The sequence below is a fragment of the Dermochelys coriacea genome, chromosome 10 (genome assembly GCF_009764565.3).
Source record: "Dermochelys coriacea isolate rDerCor1 chromosome 10, rDerCor1.pri.v4, whole genome shotgun sequence".
In the NCBI taxonomy this organism is placed as follows: domain Eukaryota; kingdom Metazoa; phylum Chordata; order Testudines; family Dermochelyidae; genus Dermochelys; species Dermochelys coriacea.
Window position 1 is genome coordinate 41,349,639 of NC_050077.1, and position 19,764 is coordinate 41,369,402.

The 19,764-nt window shown below is 50.6% G+C and overlaps 1 protein-coding gene across 3 annotated transcripts in view; it reads left to right on the plus strand.

The window, feature by feature from the left end:
• Positions 1-6,434, plus strand: part of INSYN1 (inhibitory synaptic factor 1) — an 88,027-nt gene extending 81,593 nt beyond the window's left edge. For all 3 annotated transcript variants that reach the window (XM_038420680.2, XM_043493361.1, XM_043493362.1), the window contains one exon: positions 5,727-6,434. In XM_038420680.2, the coding sequence (XP_038276608.1) occupies positions 5,727-6,425 (699 nt within the window). In that variant the 3' untranslated portion in view covers positions 6,426-6,434. The remainder of the gene's footprint in view (positions 1-5,726) is intronic.
• Positions 6,435-19,764: the final 13,330 nt, after the last annotated feature.

Here is a 19,764-nt window from a genome sequence, read left to right on the forward strand (position 1 = left end):
ACCCAGCACTGCATCAGTTCTGCTTGCCTGCATAGCCAATCCATACTGCCTGTGGCACCCATTCCTCTTAGGCCCTGCTTTGTCCCGCCCACCCAGAGTTGGTCAGGCCAACTGTCCAGCCCAGCCACAGCAAACCATCTCCTGACTGAATGCATCCGATGAAGTGAGCTGTAGCTCACGAAAGCTTATGCTCAAATAAATTTGTTAGTCTCTAAGGTGCCACAAGTACTCCTTTTCTTTTTGCAAATACAGACTAACACGGCTACTGCTCTGAAACCTGTTTCCTTCTGCCACCCTTGCTGCACATGTGGATCCACTGACAGACTTGCTCTCTGCCCTGCATTCCCCAGCAGGTCTCCCTATGGGCCTATGCAGCTCAAAGGATTCTGCATTCCTGGTTTTCAGCTGTGCATGACCCGTGATCCCCCAGCTTCACTGCTGTGCCCACTAAGTGCGCTCTACCAGCCCCTGAGACCTGTCACCTTTCTCAGCCGACAGTGGTCCTCATATAGGCACGAATCCCATTTTAGTCCATGCGGCTTTTGCTTTGCATAGAGACTAGGAAAAGTCCTGTGAGACGCTGCTCTGCTTATCCTCGCTGTAGAAGGATGAGCTGGGGGAAAAGCACAGCACTAGGAATGGGAAGAATTAGGTTGTACCCCTGGCTCTGCTGGACACATCACTGCCCCACTCTGTGGCTCAGTTTCCCTGTCCATAAAATGGGGCTGGTGACCGTTGTCTGTCACTGGGATGTGATCAGTTAATGTCTGCAAAGCACTGTGAGAAAGGCACAGCATCCCGATGACATTCCAATGTATCGATTCCCCTTCCCCGAGCCCCACGGCTGCCCCGCCAGCCGACTGTGCACTAACAGGGCTCTTGCCAGCTAAAGAAAGAGAAGCCAGTGACTGGTCCTGGGGGACCCAGGAATCCAATGTGCAGGACATAGGAGCTGCATGCACAAATATCAGGCAGAGCTAGAGGTCCCTGTGGCTGTGCATGTGTTTGGAACATGGGCCAAGGGAAGGACCGGGAGTGGATTCCTGCCACGACCTGGAATAGGCTCTGGATCCAGCAAGCAGTAAAAGAGGAGCCTGAGCTGGGTCTGTGCAGCCGTTCCATCCAAGGCTGTGATGGTGTTAGGGTCTGGTAACAAAACTGAGTCAGGTGCAAATCTCAGGCCCCTGCAATGCCCGGGTGCTTATTAGCACCCTGAAAGAAAAGGAGTACTTGTGGCACCTTAGAGACTAACAAATTTATTTGAGCATAAGCTTTCATGAGCTACAGCTCACTTCATCTGATGCAAAGCTCAAATAAATTTGTTAGTCTCTAAGGTGCCACAAGTACTCCTTTTCTTTTTGCGAATACAGACTAACATGGCTGCTATTCTGAAACCTGTTATTAGCACACTGGTGGCAGATGCAAATCACATGCAATGGAGCTGTAAAGCCAGAGCACAGAGAGGGAAGACCCAGGGTGCACAGAGCCAGTGCCTGCCATGCATCCCCTGCAGAGATCCTGGTTGCAAAGAAGATGGTTGGGTGAAGATTTGCACCCCCAGAGCAGGAGGGGCTGGTGCGATGCTGCTGTATTTGCAAGGCTGTTTACTCCCTCTGCCGTGGGACTCACTATCCTCCTCTAAAACCGCTCTGCTCCATGGATCCCTGTCTTTCCTGCCAGACAGTGCAGCAGCTGGGGCCACTGGGAAGCCCCTTTGGAAGGGCTGCTTGGCCCCCTCCTTTCCCAGCACACTCCCCAGGGGGAGGGAAGGCTGGCGTCAGAGGGGCTATACCTTTGGGAGCTGCTTAAAGTTTGCTCCTGCTCGGGCCTAATTGTAAATCCTGACCCAAACCCTTCTAGACCACAGCCAGGCAGAACCTGACCCAAGGCCCAGAGTGCCAAGGGGTTTTCATACCCGCCCTGACCTGTACCCAACACCTCCTGGGCCTTCGGGGCATTGTGCTGCTGGGGGTGCTGAGTTTTGGAGGAGGCAGAAGCCCTGACTGCTTTTCTGATGTCCTGGCCAAACTCCACTTGGGCGATAAAGTGCTAAATCCCCATCCCACTCCAGCCATCTCTTGTGTCCTCCATCAGTGCAGTGTGTGGCTCTGGCTGGACAGGGAGTGTGGCACCAGTAACAAGCTTTAGCACAGATGGGTCGTGCTGCTATCAGACGGGACTTCTGCTGGGTTAGCCTCCCCAGGACAAAATCCCTGGCATAGAAAGGATCAAGATGGTGTCATCATGGCTTCTGCATTACACCCCAGAGCAGACTGCAGTCTGGGGAGGCTGGAGTAAAATGGGCCCCCTACATGTTAATGTATTGGGCAGAGCCTCAGCTGGGGTAAATCGGAGTAGCTCTAGGTCTGGCCCATTGAAGTCAATGGAACTATGGTGATATACAGCAGCTGAGGATCTGTCCCCATGGATATAAATCTGCAAAGTGTTTGGGTATATGCAGAGCCCCCCTAGACTGGATCTGCATGCTGCCCTTTGGGGAGGAGGAACTTCAATGCAGCTGGTGAGAAGTTGGTCTGGGTTCACTCAGGCCAAGATGCCGAGCAAAGCTCCATGGCAGTGCATCCTGCTCTCTCCATGGCCATCAGGCCGGGAATGAGTTTCACAGTACAAAGTGCTGGTTCCTGGGAGAGCTGAGCTGTGGTATGGTGAGCAGCAGGGTGAGCCAGGCAGTGAGCTGCAGGGAGAGTGGGTGACTGTAGATTACACCCATACAGAAATCTAACCGGAGTGCAGCCAGGGCGGTACATGCCGGGCAGGCATCAGCCAGGCCTGAGAATCCTCCTCAAGGACAGAGAGAAGGAGAAGGCTGGGCTCTGCTGCTAGTGTAAATCAGGCATCTGGAGAGTTACACACTCGTGTAAATGAGAGGCGAATTGAGCACAGAGTGTTTAAATACAATGGCTTCCAGGCACCACCTTTGTTAGCGCACCCCCTCCAGTGACTCTGTTTGTACGTGCGCAGGTGACCATGTTCCTGGTGTTCATTGGCCTCCCCATGCCAGCTGTTCTCTGATCCGCCCATTTCTGATCCAGCCTTGTCTCGGCCCAATCTGTAGCGTGACCTGTCTGAATGCCTTGGGCTTTGTTCTTCCTCCACAGGGGGCAGAGAGGGAGAGTGAAAGAGGTGTGGGCTGGCAGAGCCAGAAGGAGAGAGCAGGCAGAAAGAGGAAGAGACACTAGGAGCAAGGGGGCAGAGAGCAGCCGATAGAGGAATGCAGGTGGAAGAGAAAAACCATTGTAGGAGAGCATGAGACAGAGGAGGAGAAACAGGGGAATTAAGTGTATCTCAGAGCAAGGAAAACAGCCAGATCTGGATACAGTCATGGGAGGCAGCCAGGGGCTTTGTGCCAGTGGGAAGCAGAACAGGCAGTAGTTTGACCCATGCAATCTCCTTACCCCGCCCATACCACACTGGGTAGCGCCTTGTGGTGAAGAGACATACTTAGCATGAGACGTGTGGTTGTCAGCATGTATTATTGGCACGTCAAGGGAAACACCAAGCAGGATTCCCACACCCTGCTGCAGCACTCCAGAGTGTCTTATTACTTGTACTGGAGGCAGCACTGTTCACATTCACTAGTATAAACCCCACCCCCAGCCTAGGCAGTGGGAATTTGCTACTGGGACACTACTGGGAGCTCTGGACCCCCGGCATACATGAAAGCTCTACAACAAAAAGGTCTTCCAATGTGCCACCCTCCTGCTCTGCAGCTCTCCTCCAGCCCCTGCCAGTCAGGGACTTAGGGGCATCTGCCACTGACTCTCTCTCCCAACTCCCATCACCACTCAGAGGTGGGAGCAGCCCATCAGAAGGTGCCCTGTTATGTGTCCTTCCAGTCCCAGAGCCTTTGCCTAAGCAAAGTTCCTCTTGCATGCTCAACTGGATGTGAGCAACCTTGCCTGAAGGCATATGCTGGGGGGGCCACAAACACATCTGGGGAGCATAGCAGAAGCATGATCCCGCTGATTAGTTGGAGCTTCGTCAATGACACGGGCCTCTTGGGCCAGTGGAAATAGCCTTGCTCCTAGCATGTCAATACTTTCAGGCCCAGCCTGACAGCTAAAAATACTAGCTGGAAGCTTTCACAAGTTTCAGTGACATTTCTATTGGAGTTTGGCAGTTGAGGGTGTGTGCAGGTTAGTTTCTGACCCATTTTGTCCACCTTTGCTAAAAGCTAGGCTTAGTACCACCAAAACTCATCTCACTTTTGGCCTCCAATCCAGCACAAACCTAGCTCTACGATGGAGAGGAAATGCTAGTGCATCACACACCTGCACTGTGCTGCTCTGACCCCCTCTAGGAGCCAGGAGAAAGAGCAGTTTGAGTCTGCTGCTGGCTTTGAGAGCACAGAGTCTTTTAGCTCAGGCAGTAGAGTGTCTCGCTTTCAGATCCAATGGTCCCAGGTGTGACAGGTTCGGTCACAGAGACCCCCTTGGGACTGTCACCTGACGTGCTGAGATTACCTCTGAGCCCGTTTTTCTGCCAGCTTGGGACTCCAGAATTCTGTCCTGTTGAGCCAGACACGCTACGCCGCTGCAACACACCCAGGTCTGGTCGACACCCCCAAAGCTGCAGAATTTAACCAAAAACCACTCAGCAAGTATTCCTGTCTCCAGCACCCAGACACCCAACTCCCAATGCGATCCAACCCCCAAATAAATTCATTTTACTCTGTATAAAGCTTATACAGGGTAAACTCATAAATTTTCCGACCTCTGTAACACTGATAGAGAGATATGCACAGCTGTTTGCTCCCCCAGGTATTAATCACTTACTCTGGGTTTATTAATAAACAAAAGTGATTTTATTAAATATAAAAAGTAGGATTTAAGTGGTTTCAAGTAATAACAGACAGAACAAAGTAAGTCACCAAGCAAAATAAAGCAAAACACACAAGTCTAAGCCTAATACATTAAGAAACTGAATACAGGTAAATCGCACCCTCAGAGATGTTCCAATAAACTTCTTTCACACACTAGACTCCTTCTTAGTCTGGGCCCAATCCTTTCTCCTGGTACATTTCTTGTTAGTTCCAGCTCAGGTGGTAACTAGGGGATTTATCATGACTGCAGCCCCCTTTGTTCTGTTCCACCCCCTTTTATATCTTTGGCACAAGGCAGAAATCCTTTGTCTCTGTCTGGGTTCCCATCCTTCCTTCTAAATGGAAAAGCACCAGGTTTAAGTTGGATTCCAGGACCAGGTGACAGGGTCACATGTCCTGTGAGATCCCCAAGCCTCCATTCTTTCTGGCGTGACTCAAATGAACACAGAAAGGCTTACAAGTAAACAGAGCCATTTACAACCAATTGTCCTGGTTAATGGGATCCATCAAGATTCTAAACCACCATTAATGGCCCACACTTTGCATAGTTACAATAGGACTTTAGAGTAATGCTTCATATTTCTAGCTTCAGATACAAGAATGATACATGCATACAAATAAGATGAACACACTCAGTAAATTATAAGCTTTGTACTGATACTTTACAAGAGACCTTTTGCATAAAGCATATTCCACTTACATTGTATTCACACTTATAAACATATTTCCATAAAATATATGGAGTGCAACGTCACACCAGGTTCAAGCCCAGGGAGGGCTGGCCTGGCCAGTGGGACTGTGTTACATTAAGGCTGGCCCACTTGCCTGCTGTGGAGTGGTCCCGCCAGCCCCCTGATTGCTCTCTCGCTCTGTCTTCATGCAGGTAGTGAGCCAGATTGACAAGCTGACGTCGGATTTTGAGTTTGAGCTGGAGCCAGATGACTGGACCACGGCCACAGTGAGCAGCACATCCAGCAGCGACAAAGGGGGTGGCACGTTCGACCTAGGCCAGCTGGATTTCATGACCTCGGACATCCTCTCTGACAGCTGGGAGTTCTGCTCCTTCCTGGAGGTCTCCACCCCATCTGACTCCGGGGACGGCTCAGAGCAGCAGCCAGGCCGCCAGCCAGACTACCGGCTGATGAACGGTGGGGTGCTGACCCCTAACGGACCCCAGGTGGAGACACCTGACTCTTCCAGTGAGGAGGCCTTCAGCTCCGGCCCCAACCTCAAAGCCCAGCACCAGAGGACGCCAGGCATGAGGGAGCGGGTCCGCTTCAGTGACAAGGTGCTCTACCATGCCTTGTGCTGCGACGATGACGATGGGAACAACCAGGAAGGCACTGGTGGGCCGCCACCACCCAAGGACCTTCCGGAGGAGCCCATTGAGGCGGGGCACAAGCTACCAGCTGGGCCCTCTGCCAATCTGCTGCCACTGCTGCAGCGGCACTCTCCTCACCTGAGTGCCACTCAGCAACGGAAACTGATGAAGAACAGCAGCACACAGACCGTGTCGGACAAAAGCACTCAGACAGTGCTGCCCTACGTATCGGCCAAGCAGAAAATCAAAGGCAAAAACTGAGCAGGGGTGGGGGTGGGGAGGAATCGGAGCAATGGGGACTGATCGGAGCAGGGGGAGGGGCAGAAATATATATATATATATATATATATATATATATATATATTTAAATAAATCAAAATATTAATCATAAAAACAAAACAAAAAAGGTGGAAAACTAATAATAATAATGTCCAGCTACCTAACTGTCATTTTTGAGGCTCAGGGAATTTGAAATTATTTACTGAATGAAAGAGATCAAATAACCGTGTGGAACAAGGGAAATAATATCTATACATATAGACCCCCACCTCTGAAGCAGAGGATGGGAGAGAGATATGTTCAGGGGCATCCCCAAATGCCGGCCGAGCACCTCAGTTCACTAACTAGGTCTGTGGGTGGACGGTGTGTGGGTCTCCTCCAAATAGGGATAGTGGGGAAACGGGGCTGGGAGGACGGGGGACGGGGGAGAGCCCAAGTGAACTAAGACTGAAAGAGTCTCCGGGAAAGGAAGTCAGGCCAACCCCTTGTGCTGCTGGATTTGTATCCTACGCCTCCCCTCAACGTTCCAGAGATGGGGATGAGCCCTGGAATTTGTATCGACCTTTGGGTTTTGACCACGCTCCCACCCCTCTTCTGAAAGAAATCAGCCAATCGGAAACCTATTTGTTCATTAAAGAACAATTAATTTTTGTATGCTCTATTTTTATGAACAAATTGGTTTCAGATTGGCTGGACCTCTGAGCAAGTCAGTTCTCTAGGTCAATCAATGTTTTTTTGTGTTCAGCCATGGGTCAGCAAGTGACTCCTGTTCCATCAGTCAAATGCCATTCATGGTGGTTAGATTTTCCTAGTCGTTTGGTCAAATGGGTCTAGAGTCAGAATGGGGTGTGGCTATGGCAAGAAAATAGCATTGGAGGACTGATTGCCAGACATGTCTGGAAAGGTTTTGATTCTTCATGCCTGATTCTCATCTCACACCAATTGTACACCAGTATGAAATACGCCAGTTAACTCCCCTGGCGCTATTCCTGATCTACACCCAGGGGATTGAGAAGAGCATCAGGTCTTGCATTTCAGTTCCAGACAAAACCCTGGTCTAAGGCTGGGAGCCCAGCTCTGATCAGGAAGTTGCTGAAGCCCAGGCTTCACTTTAAGCACATGCTTAAGTCCTATTGATTCCAACTGAGCCTTAAGCAGGTGTTTAAAGTTAAGCACATGCTGAAGTGCTTTCTTGAACTCAGGCCTAGAAGGGCCAGATTCTGATCCAATTACACCAGTGTAAATCTGGAGTCATTCTGGAGACTTTCATGGCATCACTGCAGCTTTACACAGGGAGTAACTGACATCAGGATTTAGCCCATGGGGTTTAATTTTCACATAGCGGTGCCTATGGCGCCCCTGGGGCACATGCATGTTGGTGATTGGGCGGAGTTTGCAGCTGCACACAGTCACCTGTTTGCAGCCACACCTGTCTGGGCTTTCTGTGCAGAGCTGACAAGCACAATTTAGCCCCTTGGTTTGTGAAAATCAAGAATTTGACCCCTTGTGGCATGAGAGCGCTTTCTCAAACTGGTTCTGAACTATCACAACACAGGGGATGAGCTGGCTGATCCATTCCCAACAAATAAATCAACAAGAAAAGAAAACTGACTGTTCTTAACCTTTAGCCAGCCACTCTTTTAATCCTGTACGAAGCCTGGGCTCCTGACCAAGCATAGCCCCAAAATAGGTACCTTGTTAAACACTAGCCTTGTTGATGATGAACTGGCAAAGCTATCACACTAGCTACCCAGCACAATAAAGCTTGGCATATGCACTTTAACAACAACAAGAAGAGCCAATGCGCTTTGGTTTGTTGTATTGCATGTGGCCTGGGGTGAATAAACCTTGTTGCCAGTGTGTCTACCTCTGTACCAGGGGGATGGTGCTAAGTTTCAGGATTGGAAAAAAGCGCCACAAGCTGTGATGAAGGGGCTGTAGGCATTGATTTAAGAGAGAAGGCTGGCTGCTTGATCTTGAACCCACTGAAATCAGTGGCTAAACTTCTATTGATGTTGGTGGCACAGGCCCCGTTCAAAGCTGTCAGGCACAATTTTCCATCGCTCTGTGCCTCTGTACTCCAGTGCCGGGCAGCTGTGAAATTCACCCAGAGCAGAATGGAAGCGTTGTACACACACTCAGCTCTAAAGCATGGCTTCTGAGCCCTGCCATTCCCATATGGCCAACTGGGAGGGACTCTGGCTAGATGGGGTGTGTGGGTCCTGGTAGGAAAAGGGGATCCTGCTGTAGAGAAAATTGCTGCCTACAGGCCTAGTGTAAATGACCATGCACAGAGCAGGGTGGTGGAGGATTGTATTAATTTAAATGGAACAAATGGGGGACCAAAGGTGTTTACATAATCCAGGCACTGGGCAGCACTAAACTGTTCAGCAAGGTTTGGGACACAGAGACCACAGCCTGCTTAGAGGGTGTCAAAGATGTAAGAACTGACCTTTGGAGACAGGAAAAGTTGGTTGAGTAGGGCTTGAGCTAAATCCAATCCTGTTTCATCTCGTGTGGTGTTTGGGTGTCAGCTGGAGCCAGTAGAGGTGGTGCTGTCATCCGGGTCCCGCTAGGTGGCCCAGCCTGGTCAACACAGCTCGTAGTTTTAGGATAAAGAGGTCCCGGGTCCCAGGTGATGCGGGGTGGGAGCCATGGTGGTGAACCTTGCTCCAACAGCCTCCTTCTGTTCTTTCGTCTGTTCCCCCCAGTCTCTTTCTTTAAGGACCCAAAGGGGAGTGATGGGTGGAACAGCCCAAGCCCTCATTAGTTTGTCATCCAATTAGGCCTAACAGACAATTTTGTTTTGTTAATTTCAGGTTCCATCTCGCCTGTTATTCCCGTAATCCTCTGTGTTATCTCAACATGGCCTTTTTTGCTGGCTCCCTTTTGTACCATTTCCTATCAGCAGTGTGTGACATTGTACAAGCTGTTACATGCGGCTTCCCATGGAGCTCACAATGAGGGGCAGTTTGTAGGCTCAGTTCTCACCCCAGACCATAGTCATTCCTAAGGTTGCCAGGTATCCTGTTTTCAACCAGAATGCCCCCATAGAAATGGGACCCTGGTGGCTCCAGTCAGCACCACCAACTGGGCCATTAAAAGTCCGCTCAGTGGTGCAGCATGGGCCTGGGGCTAAGGCATTCTTCCTGCCTGCCCTGGCTCTGCACACCTCCCAGAAGCGGCCGCCAGGTCCCTGCAGCCCCTATACGCATGGGTGGCCAGGGAGGCTCCGTGCGCTGCCCCCGCCCCGAGGGCCTGATCCGCAGCTGCCATTGGCAGTGCATGGAGCGTCCCTGGCCACCCATGTGTCTAGTGGCTGCAGGGACCTGGCAGCAGCTTCCTGGGAGCCATGGTAAGCACTGCCAGGACCCCGCACTCCAAACCCGCTTCTGTACCACAATGCCCTGCCCCAGCCCAGAGTCCCCTCCTATACCCAAACTCCCTCCCGGAGCCCACACCAGTACCCCAACCCCCTGCTCCAGCCCAGTACCCCAAACCCCTCATCCCCAGCCCCACCTCAGAGCCCACACCCCCAGCCAGAGCTCCCACCCCCTTCCTGCACCCCACCCCCTGCCCCAGCCTGGAGCCCTCTCCCGCACCCTGAAACCCTCATTTCTGGCCCCACCTGGAGCCTGTACCCCCAACCCAGAGCCTGTACCCCTTCACACCCCACCCTCTGGTCCAGCCCAGGGCCGTCTCCCACACCCCAAACCCCTCATCCCTGGCCCCACCCCAGAGCCCGCACCCCCAGCCAGAAACCTCACCCCCTCCCGTACCCCAACCTGTTGCTCCAGCCCGGTGAAAATAAGTGAGGGAGAGCGAGCGAACGATGGAGGGGTGATGGGGCAAGTGGGGGCAGAGCCTTGAGAAGGGACGAGGTAGGGACTGGGCCTCAGTGAAGGGGCAGGACAAGGGTGTTCAGTTTTGTGTAAATAGAAAGTTGGCAACCCTAGTCACACGCTTGAAATCAAGGGCCCAGACTGTGATATGCTGGAGCCCAGCACAGGGCTGGGGCTAAGCAGCCTCTTTCCCCTTTGTGGGCCTATCTGTCCACATGAGCAGGTCACCCAGAAAGAGTTCAGGAGGAGGCAGGGCCAAGACTCAGTCCCCCCACCTTTTCACTGGTCCCAAGAGCAATCCACCCCGGTACAGACTGCCGCAACCCCTCCCAGGGAGTCCCAGGCAGAAAAAACAATGCACAACCCCTCCTGGTTCTCCAGTACGCACAGTGCAATGGTGTTCCTGGCACAGGGCAGTGGGGGCACTGCATCAGCTGGCCTGATGGCATTACACTGGAGGCACCCCCAAAGTAACTAAGCTCAGCAACCAGCCCTTAAAGGGTTAATTTCCTCTCTCTCTCCGCTCGCTTGAGAGAGCACTGAGCAAGGTGGGGAAAAGAGCAGCGTGTTGACTGTCTATAAGCCTGGATTGAAAGGACTTGGGGAGTGTGATCCAAGAGCATGTAGCTAAGGGAAATTGACAGCTACCAGGGGAAATGGCCTGACAGGGCAATCACTGAGGTTGTGCAGTTGTCTCCCAAGGGATGGTGTGGACGCCACATTGTTTGTTCTGTTTAAACCTGCACCAGACCAAATGCTAGTGGCTATGGAGCAGTGTGACAATCATGCATTAGCTCGATGTGCTGTGGGAGTGGAGGGGCTAGACTTCTGGATGGCCTTTCCCAGCTCTAAGTTCTCTGGCACACCGGGGTGTCAGCACAAAACAATCAGGAACAATCAGGAAATAAAGGCAGCAGGGGTGACTGAGTGAAATTTACCCAGCCTAGAGGGCCAGGAAAAGGTCTTGGCACCACTTCAGTCACAACCATTCCTCGGTGCCTGCTCACCATGCGTTTGGCTGGGGGGAAGAGTGGTTACTGACACTGAAACTCACACAAGCAAAGCTGGATCCCGTGAGAGGAAGGCAAGTGATGGTTGGAGGTGAGGGGAAATCAAGCCAATTCCAAATGTGAGGACAGAGACCAGGTCTTTTCTGCAATTTCTTCCTGGAAGACTCTCTGGATGACTGGAGAGCTGGTAGGCTGATAACATCATCTGTGCCAAGGGAGTGAAGAACGTGTAACTGATAGGGGAAGGGCTGGTTAGAATGGTTTGGTTTTGTTAAAGTTGGACTCCAAGTCCAACAAACCGGAGGAAGGAAAATTCTCTTTGTTAAACTGTAACTACACCTGAATGTTCTGTTAAAGGCTGGACAAAGCCATTTTTCTGGCAAAGAGCAAAAATGGTGGGGGGGGAGGTCCTCCCTGGCCTGAATTTTCCCCATGTGGCTATTGATTTATGGGGAGTTTGGTAGATCAGAGCCTGAGTCCCACAGGTGCTGAACACTGGTAATGCTGATGGTCGTCAGGCAGAATTTGCCATGCTCAGCAACCCTGGGGGGGAAGAGCCAAGTGTCCAAGACCAGAGGCACCCTAATTAGTGGCCTCTGTTGGAAAACGCAGCTCATATGTTTTCAGCCAAAGCTGCAAAGGCCAGATCCTCAGCTGGTGCAAACTGCTGTTGCTTCATTGACTTCAGTAGGCTGGATCCTCAGCTGGTGTAAAGCCATTGGAACTACAGGGGTACCGCCTGGGAGGCAGTGTGATCTAGTGGGTGGAGCACTAGACTGGGATTCAAGCGATCTGGGAACTATACACACCTCTGTCAACGGCCTGCTGGGTGACCTTGGGCATGTCTCTTCACCACCCTGTGCCTCAGGTTCCCAATCTGTGCGTGGGGGATAAAGGTCCCCTCCTCCTTTGTAAAGTGCTTTGAGCTCCAGAAGTGCAAAGAGCTAGGTATTGTTATGGCTTTTTTAAGATATAAGGCAGTCAATAAAGGGGACACAGCCATTGTTTCCTGAGGCAGGTCCCCTTTTAGGCTAGGGATGGGAAGGCGGCTTCTTTGATAGCCCTGTAAATGTCTCCAGCATCCAGCTGGGAACGACTCCAGCCTCAAAACATGGGGAGTATTTGGTATAAGGGTGCAGGCTGGTTTCGCAGCACAGGCGCTGCAGGGGGCCATTGTATGCCAGCTGCCTTCCCACTCCCCTAGCTGTCCCCAGCCCCTGGAGAATCTCAGGGATCAAGATTTCCTTCTCTTCCTTGATTGCTGCCAACCTGCTGCTGCTTGCACCTCTAGCAGGGTGGAGAGAGAACACCAAAGGCCATGGGTCTGGCTTAACTCTTTGGGTGCCTTTCCCTTAACTCTGACTCCTCTGTTCCTTGGGGTGGGTCTCCATTACTCAATCCCTTCCCCACAAAGGGAACTAACATACTAGGGACCAGAGCCAGACACCCAGAGGGTGGCGCTGAGAGGGAAATGTTGCCCTGGGTTTCCAAAGGTGTTTTAGCTGCCATCAGTGGGAATCAAGTGGGTTGTGCTAACCCCATGGCACCACGCAGATATGCCCCAGCTGAACACCTGCCCTCAAGGGCATTGAAATGTCCCCCAGTGTTCAGTCTGTGTTACTGGTGCAGAGTGAGTGGTCACATGGGGAGGGGCAACCCCCAGAACCCTAAAGCAGCTGACTCCAACGAGCCAATCCTCTCAGAGGTTGCTGGCCGTGGGAGGGGCCTGGGCTCAATATAAGTCAGACCTGGCTTCCCCTAGAGAGGGGAGGATTGTAGAAGTGCAGGCAGCAGGTGAAGCTATCACCTTGGGGAAAGGGCACTGAGTTTGGGCACGGCACGGCACGGCACGGCACGGCACAGGCTGGGCACTGCCTCCCTAGAATGCATTGGATTTGCCTGTAAGCTAAGAGAGTTTATGGGGGAATGGGACCAAAGGCTCTGTGTGTGGATGGTGATAAACTAAATCCTGATTCACCCCTCTGGTTAGTACTATTACAGCCTCTCTGGTGTCCTTTCTCTCTGCACCTTTTCAGTAGGCAGGTCATCCTGGCCCTCCAGGTAATGGTGTGGTGATAATGGAGCTTGGAGAGGTGGGGTGTAGCTGTAGGGTCATCTTCAGTGATCATCTGCTGAACCACCTGGAGCTGAAAACACCGGTGGAGGGAGACTATCCTCCAGAGATACATGTTTTGTAGCATCTCATGGAAGGGCTGATGTGGATCTGCCAGTGGAGATACAGCAAGGCCTACAGGGCTAGCAGGAGAAGCTCTTGTAGATCTCAGCTGTTCTGTGTGGCTCTCTGGCCCTTGGAGTATGGGCAGCCTGGAGGTCCCTGTGCCCATGTGATCACTCGGTTGGCATAGAATATTAGGGTTGGAAGAGACCTCAGGAGGTCATCTACTCCAACCCCTTGCTCAAAGCAGGATGAACACTAGCTAAATCATCTCAGCCAGGGCTTTGTCAAACTGGGCCTTAAAAACCTCTAAGGATGGAGATTCCACCACCTCCCCCGGTAACCCATTCCAGTGCTTCACCACCCTCCTAGTGAAATAGTGTTTCCTAATATCCAACCTAGACCTCCCCCACTGCAACTTGAGACCATTGCTCCTTGTTCTGTCATCTGCCACCACAGAAAACAGCCAAGGTCCATCCTCTTTGGAACCCCCCTTCAGGTAGTTGAAGGCTGCTATCAAATCCCCCCTCACTTTTCTGTTCTGCAGACTAAATAACCCCAGTTCCCTCAGCCTCTCCTCATAAGTCCTGTGCCCCAGCCCCTGATCATTTTGGTTGCCCTCCGTTGGACTCTTCAATTTGTCCACATCTTTTCTTTAGTGCATGCAATACTCCAGATGTGGCCTCACCAATGCCGAATAGAGGGGAATAATCACTTCCCTCAATCTGCTGGCAATGCTCCTACTAATGCAGCCCAATATGCCGTTAGCCTTCTTGACAACAAGGACACACTGCTGACTCATATCCAGCTTCTCATCCACTGTAATCCCCAGATCCTTTTCTGCAGAACTGCTGCTTAGACAGTCAGTTCCCAGCCTGTAGCGGTGCATGGCATTCTTCTGTCCTAAGTGCAGGACTCTGCACTTGTCCTTGTTGAAACTCCTCAGATTTCTTTTGGCCCGATCCTCCAATTTGTCTAGGTCACTCTGGACTCTATCCCTACCCTCCAGCGTATCTACCTCTCCCCCCAGCTTAGTGTCATCTGTGAACTTGCTGAGGGTGCAATCCATCCCATCATCCAGATAAAGATGTTGAACAAAACCAGCCCCAGGACTGACCCTTGGGGCACTCCGCTTGACACCGGCTGCCAACCAGACATGGAGCCATTGATCATTGCCCATTGAGCCCAACAATCTAGCCAGCTTTCTATCCACCTTGTAGTCCATTCATCCAATCCATACTTTTTAAACTGGCAAGAATACTGTGGGAGACTGTATCAAAAGCTTTGCTAAAGTCCAGATATATCATGCCCACTGCTTTCCCCATATCCACAGAATCATTTATCTCATCATAGAAGGCAATCAGGTTGGTCAGGCATGACTTGCCCTTGGTGAATCCATGTTGACTGTTCCTGATCAGCTTCCTCTCCTCCAAGTACTTCAAAATGGTTTCCTTGAGATCCTGCTCCATGATTTTTCCAGGGACTGAGGTGAGGTTCTCCTTCTTCCCTTTTTTAAAGATGGGCACCATATTTTTAAAGATGGGCACTACGTTTTAGAATCATCCGGGATCTCCCCTGATTGCCATGAGTTTTCACAAATAAGGGCCAATGGCTCTGCATTCACATCAGCCAATTCCCTCAGCACCCTCAGATGCATTAGATCTGGACCCATGGACTTGCACATGTCCAGCTTTTCTAAATAGTCCTTAACCTGTTCTTTCACCACTGAGGGCATCCTGTGGTGCTCAGGCTAAGTTGTGCTGCCTGGAGCTGAATGGCTATCCAGAGATCCCCTGCTGCCCATCGGCTCCATGTGCCCTGGCCATGGGACCTGGGGAGCTCTTTCCTCCAAAGGCTAAGAGCTATAGTTGAAAGCTGCAGTGTGCTGAGCACCAGCTGCTCACATTGACGTCAATAGAAGCTGGAGGCCCTCTGCATCTCTCAGAGCATGGGGCCATCACCTCCAGTGACAACTCCCACAGGATGGGGGCTCTGGTGAGAGAAGAACGCCAGGACATCAGAAAAGACAGGCCACTCTAACCCCATGGATCCCAAGAGTTCCGTGGGAGGTTTGGGCCATCTGTATGGAGGCTCTGGAACTACTCTGGCGACCTTGCTTTCCTCCCCTGCTACCAAACAGCATGTCATCTTTGGGGGTGACCCTGCTCTCATCCTCCACCTGAAGTAGCGGAGATCCATGGGGTGACCATCCCTTATTGTTCACTTGGGCCCCAGCTGGACTCCAGTGTGGCCCTCTGCTCCTATCTGAGAAGAGAAAGGAAGCAATAAGTGTCCACATTTCTGTCTGGTTGCTGCTGTAATGTTTAAGGTACCCGGTGTGATGGGTTCCCCCCAGGGTGCAACCTTGGAATTAGGATCCCACTGAGCCCCTCTGACCCACCAGCCTGGGTTCCCTCTCACATTGTACTGCTGTGACCAGCCTGCCAAGCCCTCTTTCAGGCTCCAGCCTGCACTTTCACCAGCACACATACAGATAGGGACACACCCAGTTGCAGTTACACACAGATGCTGTGATCAGCTCTGCAGGGGGAAGCACAGTGAGGGCACCTCCCAATTCCTAAGGCATGCACCTCCACTCTGGAGTGTAAACCCAAAATTATACCATCTTGCACTGCACAAAACTGTACAGCATAAGCTCATGAAATGTACCCCATCCCTCAACGTGGAGAAGGATATGCAACAGCTTTCTGCCCCAAGTTAAGATTTACACATACACTAGTTTAGGACAAAGCAAAAACAAATTTATTAACTACAAAAGATAAATTTTAAGTGATTATAAGGAATAGCAAACAGATCAAAGCACATTACCTAACAAATAAACAAAAATGAAAACTGAGCTTAATATACTACATAGATTGGATATGTATAGCAAATGCTCACCCTAAATGATGATGGAAGCAGGCTTCAGGCTCTTAAGGGGCAAGCTGTGCTGTTTTACAGCTTAAAATCCCCAGGTGTTTCATTCACAGGCTAAAAATCCCTTTAGCCTGGGTCCAATGCTTCCCCCGGTTCAGCCTTTGTTCCTCAGGAGTCTCTTTGGGTGAGGAGTCAGTGAAGAACCTCAATGATGTAATTCCACTGCCTTATATAGCTTTTGCATATGGCGGGAACTCTTTGTTTCAAAGCTTGGGTCTCACACCAGTCAATGGAAAAACATTGGTATTCCAATATGGAGTGACCTGGTCATATGTCCCTGTAGTGTCACAGCAGCCATAGAATCATATAATATGAGGGTTATAAGGGACCTCAGGAGGTCATCTAGTCCAATCCCTTTCTCAAAGCAGGACCAATCCCCAGTTTTTGCCCCAGATCCCTAAATGGCCCCCTCAAGAATTGAACTCACAACCCTGGGTTTAGCAGGCCAATGCTCAAACCACTAAGCTATCCCTCCCCCACTGTCTGTTTGGTGCATCCTCAGGAACACCCCACCCCCGATGGGACATAAGCTTCTTATAAGGCCTATTGTTTGTTTTTCTCCTGATGTCCCTTTAAGCTGAATGGGCCCTTCCCAGCCAGCCATCTAGACAAGGTGATAGCCTCTCCTGCTGCCCCTTTGTGGAGCTATTTCCCCCTTAGCACTTCTACAATCCTCCCCTCTCTAGAGGAAGCCAGGTCTGGCTTACATTGAGCCCAGGCCCCTCCCACGGCCAGCAACCTCTGAGAGGATTGGTTCGTTGGAGTCAGCTGCTTTAGGGTTCTGGGGGTTGCCCCTCCCCATGTGACCACTCACTCTGCACCAGTAACACAGACTGAACACTGGGGAACGTTTCAATGGCCTTGAGGGCAGGTGTTCAGCTGGGGCATATCTGCGTGGTGCCATGGGGTTAGCACAACCCACTTGATTCCCACTGATGGCAGCTAAAACACCTTTGGAAACCCAGGGCAACATTTCCCTCTCAGCATCGCCCTCTGGGTGTCTGGCTCTGGTTCCTAGTATGTTAGTTCCCTTTGTGGGGAAGGGATTGAGCAATGGAGACCTGCCCCAAGGATCAGAGAGAAGCCAGAGTTAAGGGAATGGCATTCTGAGACTAGACTGAGTGCATTCTGCCTAGTGGGCACTCCCCATATGTAAACATATTTGTAATAGATACATAGACAAGGAGACCGGTTGCACCTTAACTACTAACAGATTTATTTGGGCATAAGCTTTCATGGGTAAAAAACCCACTTCTTCAGTTGCATGGAGTGAAAATTACAGATGCAGGCATTATTATACTGACACATGAAGAGAAGAGAGTTCTCACAAGTGGAGAACCAGTGTTGACAGGGCCAATTCAATCAGGGTAGATGTAGTCCACTCAGAACTACCCAGAAGTTCACCTACTACAGGACAGCACCCAGAAGTCACCTACTACAGAACAGGCCCAACAAGGAAAATAACAGAATACCACTGGCCATCACATAGAGCCCCCAGCTAAAACCTCTCCAGCACATCATCAACGATCTACAGACTATCCTGGAAAACGATCCCTCACTCTCACAGACCTTGGGTGCAGGCCAATCCTCGCTTATGACAGCCCCGCAACCTGAAGCAAATACTCACCAGCAACTATACACCACACCACAGAAAACACTAACCCACGAACCAATCCCTGTAACTACCTCGTTGCCTACTCTGTCCCCATATCTACTCTAGCGACACCATTAGAGGACCCAACCACATCAGCCACACCATCAGGGACTCATTCACCTGCACATCTACTACTGTGATATATGCCATCATGTGCCAGCAGTGCCCCTCTGCCATGTACATTGGCCAAACTGGAAAATCTCTATGTAAAAGAATAAATGGACACAAATCGGACTTCAAGAATGGTAACATACGAAAGCCAATAGGAGAACACTTCAATCTTCCTGGACGTTCTATAACAGATTTAAAAGTAGCCATACTTGAACAAAAAAAACTTCAGAAACAGACTTCAAAGAGAAACTGCAGAACTAAAATTAATTTACAAATTTAACACCATTAATTTGGGCTTGAATAGGGACTGGGAGTGGCTGTCTCACCAGAAAAGCAACTTTCCTTCTCCTGGAATTGACACCTCCTCATCAATTATTGGGAGTGGACTACATCCACCCTGATTGAATTGGCCCTGTCAACACTGGTTCTCCAACTGTGAGGTAACTCCCTTCTTTTCATGTGTCAGTATAATAATGCCTGCATCTGTAATTTTCACTCCATGCATCTGAAGAAGTGGGTTTTTTACCCACGAAAGCTTGTGCCCAAATAAATCTGTTAGTCTTTAAGGTGCCACCGGACTTCTTGTTTTTGAGGATACAGACTAACACGGCTACCCCCTGATACTTGACACAGATACATAGACAATATTTCTAACTTCAGATACAGCGATGATACATGCATACAGGTAGGATGATTATAATCAGTAAATCATAACCTTTCCAATTACACCTCACATGACCTATCTTGCATAAAATACATCATAATTATTATTATGATCTATCTGGTTATGGCATATCTCTATGAAGAATATGGGGTGCAGTGCCTTAACCATGACCCCAGTGAGGTGGGAGTTGGACAGGGAAGTGGGAGCAGAATTAGTTTTAACAAAGGCACCTTAACTTCACCCTTCCTAACACCTTTTGATAACACTTTCCAAGGTAGCATGAGAGTCTCTGCCACAGAGGCAGCCCAGCCCAGGACTCTTTGGAGAACTTGGGCCTGCTAGAAATGCTAGTGGCGAAGTTCCAGCAGCACAGGTTTGTAAGTGAGCCATTGTGTCACCGACAGCATTTTAGCAAAGGTTTCTGTTTTCATCTGCCAATTATTCTTCTGATTGCTCCAGACACATGCACGGTAAAGATACCATGGAGAGGTCAATGGGAAGGCATTGCGGGCTTGATTCACTACTACGCTGCCTCTGAGGTAGTCATTTATTCAGCAGCTGCCAAGTGCCACCACTGTGATTTGGTAGCACATACCAGTGCCAGGTGCATGTAATAAATCCCTGTATGAAGGGGTTACTTGTGATGATGGGGGCCAGGGCTCAGCAGCCCTGGGGCTCACTTCTTGTTTACATCTTGCATTCCTGCAAGCTCAGGCTTCAGGGTTTCAGCCCGCAGGAGTCAGCAGGGGATTCACCCCCTCCCCATGTATTCTAATGTTTTTTGTTAGACAAGGGGGCAGTTTTTATCTTCTTCCTCTGAAACAACAGGGTTGGCCACAGTGGGACACTGGACAAGAGGAGCACGGCTCTGAGCTGACACTGAGCAGTCTCTCTCAGGTGCTTGCTGGCAGGTTCTTGCTCACATGG